Source organism: Procambarus clarkii, chromosome 8 (assembly GCF_040958095.1).
Source record: "Procambarus clarkii isolate CNS0578487 chromosome 8, FALCON_Pclarkii_2.0, whole genome shotgun sequence".
NCBI lineage: Eukaryota > Metazoa > Arthropoda > Malacostraca > Decapoda > Cambaridae > Procambarus > Procambarus clarkii.
Window position 1 is genome coordinate 15,511,762 of NC_091157.1, and position 14,069 is coordinate 15,525,830.

General features: G+C 44.9%; 1 protein-coding gene across 1 annotated transcript in view; it reads right to left on the reverse strand.

The window, feature by feature from the left end:
- LOC123759743 (G-protein coupled receptor GRL101) overlaps positions 1–14,069 on the reverse strand; it is a 785,517-nt gene that overhangs the window by 690,331 nt on the left and 81,117 nt on the right. Inside the window, exon 5 of the mRNA XM_069319377.1 lies at positions 5,227–5,349. Coding sequence (XP_069175478.1) covers positions 5,227–5,349 — 123 coding nt within the window. The remainder of the gene's footprint in view (positions 1–5,226; positions 5,350–14,069) is intronic.

A 14,069-nucleotide genomic window follows, 5' to 3' on the forward strand; every position in this document is an offset into this window, starting at 1 on the left:
TACACCCCCGTCACACAGGCCCCTCATACAGGTCCCTCACACCCCCGTCACACAGGTCCCTCACACCCCGGTCATACAGGTCCCCTCACTTCCCCATCACAGAGGTCCCCTTCACTTCCCAGTCACACAGGTCCCTCACACCCCCGTCACACTGGTCCCTCACAGTGGCTCCTATCACTGGCCCCTCACCCTCCCCCCCTCACTCCCTCGCTCAAGCTGCTCAGTTCCTATTCAACTTGTATCTCCTTGATTCAACTGTAGGATTTAGTGATTAATTAGTGTAATCCGTGCCTATATCTCCTGCTTGATTTACCCAATTGGTATAATCTACTCAGATGCCCTCGCACAAACAGGCAGTTATCGGATAATTTAGGAGACATCAATATATATTAGAAGGTTGATGCTGCCTCTGATTGTCCTAGTATGAAGGGGTCTTAGTGTTGATCTTAAGTCCCATTATCCAAGAGAAGGTTAATAATGTTGTGACCTATTGACCAGACATCAGGAATATTTTAAATCAATATAATTAAACATCTGGGATTTGACACCTAAAGGATTTAACATGGGTAACATTTCTGCACCCGGAGTCTGTCTCTTCTCACGTGTCTCAAATATTTCTCCCTTCATCTATAACAAAGAATGTCTGTGTCCAAGACCGGAGGCCAGACGCTTCCTGCTAGTCTCACCAACTTTGCACGGTATGCCTGCAAGTCGGTCCGGGTCGACCTGCTATTGAGAGGGGTCGGGTCCTGTCGAGACCTCACATCCACGTCATTAGTGAAACGTGGCTGGCAGTGTCCCTAGACTTCTATTTAGCGCGCCCAAGGAAAAACATTTAATTAAAAAGGAAAGAGAAAGAGCGCGAGAGCGAGCGAGAGAGAGAGAGAGAGAGAGAGAGAGAGAGAGAGAGAGAGAGAGAGAGAGAGAGAGAGAGAGAGAGAGAAAGCGAGTGAGAGAGAGAGTGAGAGAGAGAGCGAGAGAGAGTGAAAGAGAGAGAGCGAGAGAGAGTGAAAGAGAGCGAGAGAGAGAGAGAGCGAGAGAGAGTGAAAGAGAGAGAGCGAGAGAGAGTGAAAGAGAGCGAGAGAGAGAGAGAGCGAGAGAGAGAGAGAGAGCGAGAGAGAGAGAGAGAGCGAGAGAGCGAGAGAGACAACGAGTGAGACAGCGAGAGAGAGACAGCGAGAGAAAGAGCAAGAGAGAAGAGAGAGAGGAGGGGGGGGAGGGAGGGGAAGAAGGAAGGAGAGACCCAGGAGCAACCGGGTTCCCTCCCAGTTATGATACCAACCATATACCAAACTCCTGGTGGTGCCCTGACTATACCGTTGCATTTTATTCCAACAGTATGAACACACATCATTAGACTCCCACAGGAGTATTATAAGTCTCTGGATAGTTATATACGCAATACATATTAGGCTTGATTGAGGTCACATGCCCATTTGGGAACTGTAAGCCCCAAAGATCTCAGTATATAGGCAAGACAACAACGTCTCTTTCTAGCTGATTAACAATGCACAATCAACAGGGCTCCATCAAGGAACATATAATCGCCTCTCACAACCAGATCATCACCAGAGAAATCTTCACAAGCAACACAGAAATCTTCGATAGATACAGCGACAGCAGGAGACTCGACATCAACGAGGCCCTACATATCAAAAAGTCAATACCAGCAATCAACAGCCAATTAACAACTATATTCTACCCACTTTAAGATCCTGAACCAATATAAAAGCAACGAGAAAATATGGGCCAATAGGCCTTCTGTAGTTACTTTTATTCTTATGTTCTCATATCCAATAAATACCATTCATTCGTGTTCTGTCACCTCACCCAAAACGAATATAAGCGTGAAATGAAATGTATAAACCTGTCTTTGAAAATGTAAGAAGTCCTTGTGAAACGCTTTTAGGCGTCAGACCATAAATAAAAAAAAACGAGAAAAGGAACTTTGGAGAGTTAGTATATCAATTTCCCCCGACAGTGGAAAAAAAAACATAAGAAATATTGAGAAGATTCGTGTTAGAATCATTAATCTTACACTTTCGGTCATATTCAACAACATAGGTTTACAAGAAAGACTGCTACCAAAATTTCCGGAGGCACTGCATATATGCGTGGGGACCACTCAGGCTTGTTCGCATATTATTATTATTATTATTATTATTATTATTATTATTATTATTATTATTATGATTGTATATATATGTTGTACCTAGTAGCCAGAACGTCGTATTCGGCCTACTATGCAAGGCCCGATTTGCCTAATAAGCCAAGTTTTCCTGAGTTAATATATTTTCTCAATTTTTTTTCTTATAAAATGATAAAGCTACCCATTTCATTATGTATGAGGTCATTTTTTTTTTTGGAGTTAAAATTAACGTAGATATATGACCGAACCTAACCAACCCTACCTAACCTAACCTAACCTAACCTATCTTTATAGGTTAGGTTAGGTAGCCAAAAAAGTTAGGTTAGGTTAGGTTGGTTAGGTAGTCGAAAAACAATTAATTCATGAAAACTTGGCTTATTAGGCAAATTGGGCCTTGCATAGTAGGCTGAGAAGTGCGTTCTGGCTACTAGGTACGACATATATATATATATATATACATATATATATATATATATATATATATATACATATATATATATATATATATATATATATATATATATATATATATATATATATATATTTACGATGCTCTGTACCTTCTTACAAGGTGCCTGGCCTTGCCCAGACTTAACTATTTCCTCAGCTGTGCTCCTTCCTTTGACAGCCCAAAATTAACGGAATGCGACTCACTCCTAAAGACAATAACTATGAAAGTGTTAAACCTCTCCCTGCAAGATGACCAGTGGGACCAAGCAACGCTCCCAGTTAGACTCGGGGGTATAGGTATTCGCAAGGCGACACAGTTAACATTGCCGGAATTCTTATCCTCGACCAGTGCTACAAGTGAATTAGTGAATGAAATACTACCAGAATACCTAAGGAACTCCATTGTGATTTGTGATCCCAAATTTGTGGAAGGAGCTGGTCAGTGGGACACTCTTGCCAATTCACACACCCGACCAACTTTTCCAAACGACAGTAAACAGGCCAAATGGGATAGCCCCAGAGTGGAGAACATCGCCAAAGCATTGTTGGAGGCAGCTTCTGGGAAGGACAGAGCACGTCTCCTAGCTGTGCAAGCCCCCCATGCTGGGGACTTCCTGTTGGCAGTCCCTAATTCCGCCTTGGGCACCCGCCTGGACCATCGGGCCCTAAGTATTGGTGTTGTTCTGCGCCTTGCCGCCCCTATCTCCACCGAACACCGGTGTGTTCGCGGCCTTGCACGGGCAGACCAATACGGCAGCCATGGCCTCATCTGTCGTAAGACATAGGGAAAGATTGCCAGACACGAAGCAGTCAATGACATCATCAAGAGAAGTTTGGCTACAGCTGGGTGTCCAGCACAAAGGGAACCCCAGTTGTGCAGACCTGACAACAGACAAAAACGCCCAGATGGAGTCACCCTGCAGCCATGGACGGAAGGTAAACAGGTCGTATGGGATTACACCTGTGCATCTACATTGGCGGATACCTATTTACGTTACAGCTCAGCGGAGGGTGGTGGGGCAGCCACCTTCAGGGAGACCCAGAAAATCCACAAGTACAGAGACCAAGAACGTTGTTACAGGTTCGTGCAGATAGGCTCTGAGACTCTGGGCGCCTGGGGTAAATGTGCACTCAAGTTTTTAAAGGAGGTTGGTGAGGAACTCAGTGGGAAAACTAGAGACCCACGAGCAGCCAGTTTCCAGTTCCAGCGCCTCAGTGTCGCAGTTCAGAGGGGAAATGCGAGCTGTATCCTGGGTACGCACCCAACCTCCGAGGAGCTGGACGAGGTCTTCGAACGCTGATTGTTTAATTGTTATATATGTGTGTGTGTGTGTGTTCTCTGTAAACTGTAGCATTGCAATAAAATATAACAAAACATACAAAAAATTATTATATATATATATATATATATATATATATATATATATTATATATATATATATATATATATATATATATATAATTTGACTTTCACAATATTTTCTGCTATCAATAAATGCCTTTTTGATCACCTGTAAACATCAAACTGCACACCGAATATTATAGATGATAAACTGTTTGTTTTCTTAAGTTTAATTAAATTGTTCAAAAATGGATAATTTAATAATAATTATTCCAATAAAATTTAACACCCGTTACGAAAGCAATTAGCTGAAAGTTCAGCCAATCAAAACGTTCATTGCTCTAATTTGTGTAAAATGAACAAAGGATAGTTCCTCTTCCCAACTTCCTCCTCCGGAGACGACAAACACGAGGAATACAGGAATGATCAGTTCCGGAATTATCGATCTGAGAAACTGGTCTAATCTTGATGTTGCAGTTTTTTCGCTTGGTGTATACGTCAGCACTCGTAATATTGGCAATAATGGAGTGTTGCTATTGTATGGTTCTCTACGAAAACTTAAAATAAAATCAGATTTCTTGAACAAATGTATTTACGTCCGAAGTAATATTGTTGAAAATCTTTGGGACTGCATTTTTGGTGATACATTTTTTGAAGTTTTATTTATGCACAGGTCATATTTTTATTTCTCTACTCGGTTTCAAAAACTATTTTTTTCTAAATTCATTTTTTATGTTGAAGGATAATCAAATTCACTTTTTAATTGAGCAAAACAATTTATCTTTGCCATAAATGACTTTAATCAGACAATTTGTGAGAGATTTTGTTATGGCTGAGAGACAGATCATTCTATTCGCCTTTGTAAACAGCAGAGTTCGTAGACATGAGTGAGAGTTGCAGTTGAAGCAATATGCTGTTTAACACAAACATCTGTGAAAATTTCACCGTCGTGAGAGGTTACGTGGTGTACGGTTGTATGACCGTGCCACACTTACTGCAGTAATATTGGCGGTACACTGTGTTCTTAGTGTGGAGGTTTGGGAGGTCTGAGTCAGGGGTTGGGAGTGTATCCAGTGACCCCTCCCACTGATCAAGCACCACCTGTTGACCAGACCCCACCACTGACCAGACCCCACCACTGACCAGACCCCACCACTGACCAACACCCCTCCCACTGACCAGACCCCACCACTGACCAGACCCCACCACTGACCAGACCCCACCACTGACCAGACCCCACCCATTGACCAGACCCCCACCACCGACCAGACCAGCAGCTACTCACCTGGCTGGCACTGGGTCTCGTCAGTGCCATCAATGCAGTCCTTGTGTCCGTCACAGACCAGCCCGGGGCGGACACACTCGCCGTTGGCGCACCGGAACTCCCCGTAGAAACACTTGCGGTAGTCTGGGGAGAGAACACGGACCTTTGTTATATACGGCGTGGAACACCACCCGGGGCGTGGAACACCACCCGGGGCGTGGAACACCACCCGGGGCGAGGAACCCTACCCGGGGCGTGGAACACCACCCGGGGCGTGGAACACCACCCGGGGCGTGGAACACTACCCGGGGCGAGGAACCCCACCCGGGGCGTGGAACACCACCCGGGGCGTGGAACACCACCCGGGGCGTGGAACACCACCCGGGGCGAGGAACCCCACCCGGGGCGTGGAACACCACCCGGGGCGTGGAACACCACCCGGGGCGTGGAACACTACCCGGGGCGAGGAACCCCACCCGGGGCGTGGAACACCACCCGGGGCGTGGAACACCACCCGGGGCGTGGAACACTACCCGGGGCGAGGAACCCCACCCGGGGCGTGGAACACCACCCGGGGCGTGGAACACCACCCGGGGCGTGGAACACTACCCGGGGCGAGGAACCCCACCCGGGGCGTGGAACACCACCCGGGGCGTGGAACACCACCCGGGGCGTGGAACACCACCCGGGGCGTGGAACACCACCCGGGGCGAGGAACCCCACCCGGGGCGTGGAACACCACCCGGGGCGTGGAACACCACCCGGGGCGTGGAACACCACCCGGGGCGTGGAACACCACCCGGGGCGTGGAACCTATGAACACAGGTACTAGTAGGCAAAGTTGCCAGATGTGCGTTATCCCTCTTGTGGAATGTAGTGTACCATTTAGCTACAGTGTTACATCAATGATGATGATGTGTAGGAATTATTAAATATCAAAATGTTGAGCAACTGCTGAAGATCACCTCTGTAATGCTCCACGTCCTCTCATTACTACGTCTACCATCTGAAATATTATGCTTCCCTATTGGATTTTGGTTAAAAGCTAGAATGTAAACTATGAATACTAATAAAATTTTAAAAAATATAACGAAATGTATATTGTTAAACCCTTGATGAGATTGGGTTTGGGATGAAAAGTCTTACCATTTGAAGAATAATTAATAAATATATTAGCTCTGGAGATTTCACTGATATGAGTAACAGTTCCAAGTCCCCTTAAGTGTTCACGTAGTTGTGTTCACCTAGTTGTGCTTGCGGGGGTTGAGCTCTGCTCTTTCGGGCCGCCTCTCAACTGTCAATCAGCTGTTTCTACTACTACTACTACTACTACTTTGTGCGTTTGTGCGTTTGTTTGCTTTTGTTTGATTGTTATTGGTCAGGTTAGGATGGAAAGATCGGGTCAATGAATTGAATATATCACCAAGGGTTCAGTAATCCAAGATGTGAGTGGGCACAAGGCATCAACCTGTGACGTCACCTACCCCTTAAGACAAGCTGCTGTGTAAGTTCACACCTCAGTGCTAATGACTGGTTTAATTAAGCTATATCTGTGACGTCACGCACCGCCATTGTAGCGTTTCTCGATAGCCATTTTCTCGATAAACCATCCTAGGCTATAAATATTAGGTACGATAAAACAATCTTTAGTTGAGGGCACAAACAATCTTTCTCGCAGTTTAAATAGTCTTTACTAGTCACTAAATACAATTGGAGCAAATAGGCAAAAATTATGGTGTACCAGCAGATGAATGAGCATATTAAGGGTTTATATTGAAGGGTGCAAGTGGATAAACGTGGATAAATAATGAGGGTTTATAATAGATATTGGGTAAGCCATGGGGTAACTACCAGTGAACATTGTGCTGTTTCCCTTGCATAGATTATTCATAGTCCTCCTGCAGTTTACCTCATAGTGACAGATGGTGTTTGGTTCAACAAGGGCTGGAGGTAAGTAGGAGATAGTGTATGGTCCCTCCAAAAGGCCTTCTGCAATTTCATTTATGTTTAATATGCGATCTTTGACCATATATAATCTTTGAAAATGGGATTTAATATCAAATAATGAAAGAATGGGATTAAATGCTCTATCAGAGAAAACGAACTTATTTAGGGACGGCTGCTGGATAACGTCATTGCCCATTAGGGATGATGGAAGGCAGCCCTTTAATCACCTTGGGTAAATATAAAAAATTGGAATAAATACAAAAGAGCTTTTAAAACAGACATTATGCTATCACAGAAAACGGGCTTATCGTGGGAAGATGAACGATGGGTGGGAAACGATGTCATTTGAATATTTTGGGATTAGCTGTGCCTGTGCAGGCTGCCGAGGTAACTGCATTTAGGGATGACGGGAGGAGGCCTATTAATCTCCTGAAAAAAAAATCATAGGGGCCAGATGGGAACCTTTTAAACCCCTTTTGGAAAATTTTATATGACGTTAGTGAGCGGGCGATATAGGAATGAAAAAAAAAATGCCCGCTAAGCTAGTGGCGGCCATCGAAAAAAAATGAAAACATCCTTACGCCATAGACCTAGGGGTGTTGCGTGGCCGATGTAACTAACAAACCTATGTCAAATCGGAGCCCTCGAGAAAAGCAAACCGGCTCCGATTTGCCACAACTCTCCTTGCTCACGCATACACTCACGATGCTAATAGTCACACATACGCATACACTCACGAACCTAATAATTAATGCACTTTCAAATACATAAACAGAGCTGATAGCCAAACACACGAACCAATACACACACACACACCTCTTGGTGGAGGTTGACTCCATACACGGCTTCAAGAGTAGATATGATAGAGCTCAGTAGGCTCAGGAAGCTGTACATTAGTTGATTGACAGTTGAGAGGCAGGACCAAAGAGCCAGAGCTCAACCCCCGCAAGCACAACTAGGTAAGTACACACACACACACACACACACACACACACACACACACACACACACACACAAGCTATGCTTGATCTGATATTTACCCTCAATGAGTGGGATATAAGGGAGGTTTAGATGGAAGCACTCTTGGGAATGAGTGATCACAGTGTATTGATCTTTGAGTACCTGGAAGATCTGGGATTTATCTCCCCCAAAGAAGAACTAGGAAACAAAGAGCTGGTGTACCGAAAGGGGAATTATGAGGAGATGAGAAGTTTCCTATGGCATATACCATGGGACACAGACCACAGAGCTAATTCTGTACACGACATGGACAGTGACACCCAAAAGTATCTGGAGGCAGTAAACAGGTTTACCCCGGCCCAAAGGAAAACGCCGAGAAGCAAAAGAAGAATCCATAGTTTAAAGGACATGTATGGAAGCAAAGAAGCTGAACAAAAGGGAGTGGAGGAACTTCCGGAATAACAGAACACCAGAAAGTAGGAAGAGATACCAGAGGACCAGGAATGAGTACGTTAGTGTGTGAGAAGAGAAGCTGAGAAAAAGTTTGAAAATGATATAGCAAATAAAGCCAAGACCGAACCAAAGCTACTCAACAGTCACATCAGGAGAAAGCAACAGTGAAAGAACAGGTGATGAAACTTAGAACGAGTGAGGACAGGTATACAGAGAATGACAAAGAGGTGTGTGAAGAACTCAACAAGAGGTTCCAGGAGGCCTTCGCAACAGAACAAGGTCAAGTCACTGCGCTACGAGAGGTGGCAGTAAACCAGGCGGCTATGGAAGGGTTCTAAATTACAAAAGAAGGGGTCAAGAAACACCTATTGTATTTGGACGTGAGACAGACTGTTGATCCAGACGGAATTTCACCATGGGTATAGAAAGAGTGTGCAGAAACACTGTGTGGCACTCTCCATAGTGTACAGTAGGTCACTGGTGACGGGGGCCTACCAGAAATATGGAAGACGGCTAATGTAGTCCCATTATACAAAGAGGGTGACAGGCAAGCGGTACTGAACTACAGGCCAGTGTCCTTAACTTGTATACTTTGCAAGATGATGGGAGAAGATCGTGAGAAAAAAACCTAGTAGCACATCTGGAGAGAAAGGACTTTCGTAACAACCCATCAACATGGGTTCAGGGAAGGTAAATCTTGCCTTACAGGCTTAATAAAATTCTACGATCAGGTGACAAAGATTAAGCAAAAACGAGAACTGACCAGTCTGATCAGTGGGCGGACCGAATTTTCTTGGACTGTCGGAAAGCCTTAGACACAGTACCCCATAAGAGGCTGGTACATAAGATGGATAAACAGGCAGGAATAACTGGTAGGGTGCTCCAGTGGATAAGGGAGTACCTAAGCAATAGGAAGCAGAGAGTTACAGTGAGGGGCGAGACCTCAGATTGGCGTGAAGTCACTAGGGGAGTCCCACAGGGCTCTGTACTTGGACCTATCCTGTTTCTAATATACGTAAATTATCGTAATATACGATCGTAAATTATCGTAATTTATAATATACGTATATGATACGTATACTCAAAGGGTATAGACTCATTCCTCTCAATTTTTGCTGACGATGTCAAAATTACGAGAAGGATTAAGACGGGAAGACTGTTTGAGGCTTCAAGAAGACCTGGACAAACTGAAGGAACCGTCGAACGTGTTAGAGTTTAAGGGGGCAAGAGGATAGTTCCTAGAAAGTTGTTCAATGTCAACCAATATTTTCTGACTAGCTGTGTAAGAAAGGGCTGCAATTGTTCCAAGTTTCAGTACTGCAGCCTAAATAGAAAGGGAGATTTTTTTCAACGAATATTACACATTTTGAAATGGGTTGAGACCTTTCACCTTTTCAGATACAATCATTCTATGACACTTTTCTGACACATTAGCAAATAACAAAGGATCTGTAGGAAGTGATTTTCCAAAACATCTTTAGTTTTCCTAATACAAATAGTCAACGCCAGACCTGTTCCCCGAAGCCCATATCAAGATTATAACATCACCGGCATGTGCCAGGTTGGCCAACTTAAGAACGGCCTTTAAAAACTTGTGTAAGGAATAATTCAGAACTTTGTATACCACATATGTCAGACCAATCCTAGAGTATGCAGCTCCAGCATGGAGTCCAAATCTAGTCAAACATAAGACTAAATTAGAAAAGGTTCAAAGGTTTGCCATCAGACTAGTACCCGAGCTGAGGGGTATTAGCTACGAGGAGAGACTTCAGGAATTAAACCTCACGTCACTGGAAGACAGAAGAGTTAGGGGGTACATGATTACCACACACAAGATTCTCAAGGGAATTGATAAGGTAGATGAAGACAGGCTATTTAAAACAAGGGGCACACGCACTAGGGAAAACAGGTGGAAATTGAGTGGCCAAATGAGCCACAGAGATATTAGAATTTTTTTTTTTAGTGTCATAGTGGTTGACAAATAGAATGCATTAGGAAGGGAGGTGGTAGAGGCAGACTCCATACATAGTTTTAAATGAAGATATGATAGAAGCCAATATGCTCAGGATCCTATTGATTAACAGTTGATTGACAGTTGAGAGGTGAGACCAATGAGCCAGAGCTCAACCCCTGCAAGAACAACTAGTTAAGAACACACACACACTTGGGGGACCGGTAGATGTGTGGACAGTATGCTGGACAGATAATCCAGTGGCCCGGGTTCGATTCCCGGCGCCGACGAGAAACAATGGGCTGAGTTTCTTTCACCCTGATGCGCCTGTTACCTAACAGTAAATAGGTCCCTGGGAGTTAGACAGCTTTTACGGGCTGCTTCCTGTGTGTGTGTGTGTGTGTGCGTGTGTGTGTGTGTGTGTGTGTGTGTACTCACCTATTTGTACTCACCTATTTCTGCTTGTGGGGGTTGAGCTTTGGCTCTTTGGTCCCGCCTCTCAACTGTCAATCAACTGGTGTACAGGTTCCTGAGCCTACTGGGCTCTATCATATCTACATTAAAAACTGTGTATGGAGTCAGCCTCCACCACATCACTGCCTAATGCATTCCATCCGTTAACTACTCAGACACTGAAAAAGTTTCTTCTAACGTCCCTGTGGCTCATGTGGGTACTCAGTTTCCACCTGTGTCCCCTTGTTCGCGTCCCACCAGTGTTGAATAGTTTATCCTTGTTTACCCGGTCGATTCCCCTTAGGATTTTGTAGGTTGTGAGCATGTCTCCCCTTACTCTTCTGTCTTCCAGTGTCGTAAGGTGCATTTCCCGCAGCCTTTCCTCGTAACTTATGCCTCTTAGTTCTGGGACTAGTCTAGTGGCATACCTTTGGATTTTTTCCAGCTTCGTCTTGTGCTTGACAAGGTACGGGCTCCATGCTGGGGCCGCATACTCCAAGATTGGCCTCACATATGTGGTGTACAAGATTCTGAATGATTCCTTACACAGGTTCCTGAACGCTGTTCTGATGTTAGCCAGCCTCGCAGATGCCGCAGACGTTTTTCTTTTTATGTGGGCTTCAGGAGACAGGTTTGGTGTGATATCAACTCCTAGATCTTTCTCTTGTCCGTTTCCTTGTCCGTACTTCACCTCCTATTCTGTATCCTGTGTCTGGCCTCCTGTTTCCACTGCCTAGTTACATTACTTTCCATTAACTCGGTTTGAATTTCAACAGCCATTTGTTGGACCATTCACTCAGTCTGTCTAGGTCATCTTGTAGCCTCCTACTATCATCCTGTTTCAATCCTCCTCATAATTTTTGCATCATCGGTAAACATTGAGAGAAACAATTCTATACCCTCTGGGAGATCATTTACATATATCAGAAACAGTATAGGTCCAAGTACTGACCCCTGCGGGACTCCACTTGTAACGTCTCGCCAATCTGAGACCTCACCCCTCACACAGACTCGTTATCTCCTGTTGCTTAGGTACTACTTTATCCAATGGAGTGCCTTCCCTTTCACTCCAGCCTGCATCTCCAGCTTTTTCACTCGCCTCTTGAGTGGTAATGTATCAAAGGCTTTCTGACAATCCAAAAATATGCAGTCTGCCCACCCTTCTCTTTCTTGCCTTATTTTTGTTGCCTGGTCGTAGAATTCAAGTAACTCTGTGAGGCAGGACCTGTCATCCCTGAACCCATGTTGATGCTGTGTTACAATGTTCTTTTGCTCCAGGTGCTCCACTAGCTTTCTTCGCACAATCTTCTCCATCAACTTGCATGGTATGCAGGTTAGGGACACTGGCCTGTAGTTCAGTGCCCTCTGTCTATCCCCTTTCTTCTATATCGGGACTACGTTAGCTGCTTTCCAAATATCTGGCAGTTCCCCTGTTGCCAGTGATTTGTTATACACTATGGAGAGTGGTAGGTACAGTTCTTTTGCTCCTTCCTTTAGCATCCAAGGGGAGATTCCATCTGGCCCTATAGCCTTTGTCACATCCAACTCTAGTAAGCACTTCCTTACTTCCCCGCTGGTAATCTCAAACTCTTCCAGTGGTTCCTGGTTAGCTATTCCCTCTCTTATCTCTGGAATTTCTCCTAGCTCTAAGATGAAGACTTCCTGGAATTTCTTATTCAGTTCCTCACACACTTCCTTGTCGTTTGTAGTGAATACTTCTGCCCCTATCCCTAATTTTATAACCTGTTCCTTCACTGTTGTTTTTCTTCTGATGTGGCTATGCAGCAATTTAGGCTGCGTCTTTGCCTTGCTTGCGATGTCATTTTCGTATTGTCTTTCTGCCTCTCTTCTCATCCTGACATATTCATTCCTGGCATTCTGGTATCTTTCTCTGCTCTCCAGTGTCCTGTTATTCCTATAGTTTCTCCATGCCCTTTAACTTTGCTGCGTAGCTAGTCTACATCTCTGATTAAACCATGGGTTTCTCATCTTCATTTCACTGTTTTCCCTTTGGACTGGGACAAACTTGTTTGCTGCGTCCTTGCACTTCTGCGTGATGTTGTCCATCATATCTTGGGCCGTCTTTCCCCTCAGCTCTGTTTCCCTTGCTATATCTGTTAGGAATTTTCTTATCTCCTCATAGTTTCCCTTTCGGTATGCTAACCTTTTGGTTTCGGTATCCCTCATCGAGTTAAATAACCCTTCATCAATCAGGTACTCAAACACCAGTACACTGTGGTCGCTCATTCATACTGGGTCCTCAAAACTGATTTATCTTATGTCGGAGTCGTTCAGAGTGAAGACGTTCGAGTCTCGCTGGTTCGTCATTGCCTCTCATCCTTGTGGGTTCTCTGACTTCCTGGGTTAAAAAGTTTCTAGTCATCACCTCCAATAGTTTGGCTCTCCACGTATCCTCGCCTCCATGCGGTGCCTTGTTCTCCCAGTCAATCCTTCTGTGATTGAAGTCCCTCATGATGAGCAGGCGAGATCTATTTCTACAGGCAGCAGAGTTTGCCCTCTCAATTATAGTGTTAACTGCAATGTTGTTGTTTTCATACTCTTGACTGGGTCTTCTGTCATTTGGTGGAGGGTTGTATATTACAGCTACTACTATTCTTGGTCCTCCCATTGTCATAATGCCTGCTATGTAGTCTCTGAACCCCTCACAGTCCGGGATGGTTATCTCCTTAAAACTCCATTCCTTTCTCATGAGTAGGGCCACTCCGCCTCCTCCCCTACCTTCCCTCTCTTTCCTTATTACTGTGTACTCCTGGGGAAACACGGCATTCGTTATGATTCCAGAGAGTTTTGTTTCAGTGAGTCCGATTACATCTGGGTTCACTTCTTGTGCTCTTTTCCTTAGTTCACTTGTCTTGTGATCCCATCTATGTTCGAGTACATCACCCTGAAACTGACTCTCTCTTCTGCTTCTCCTCTGGGGGGGATCTTTGGGATCTGGGGTGAGTGGGAGCTGGGGGGACCTGGCACGGGGAGACTGGTGGAGGAGGAAGGGCTTTGGGGGGTGGTGGAGAGGGGGGAGGGTAGAGTGGGTGGGTGAGAGGGGAAGGGTTGGGGGGGAGAGTGAGAGGGGGAGGGTTGT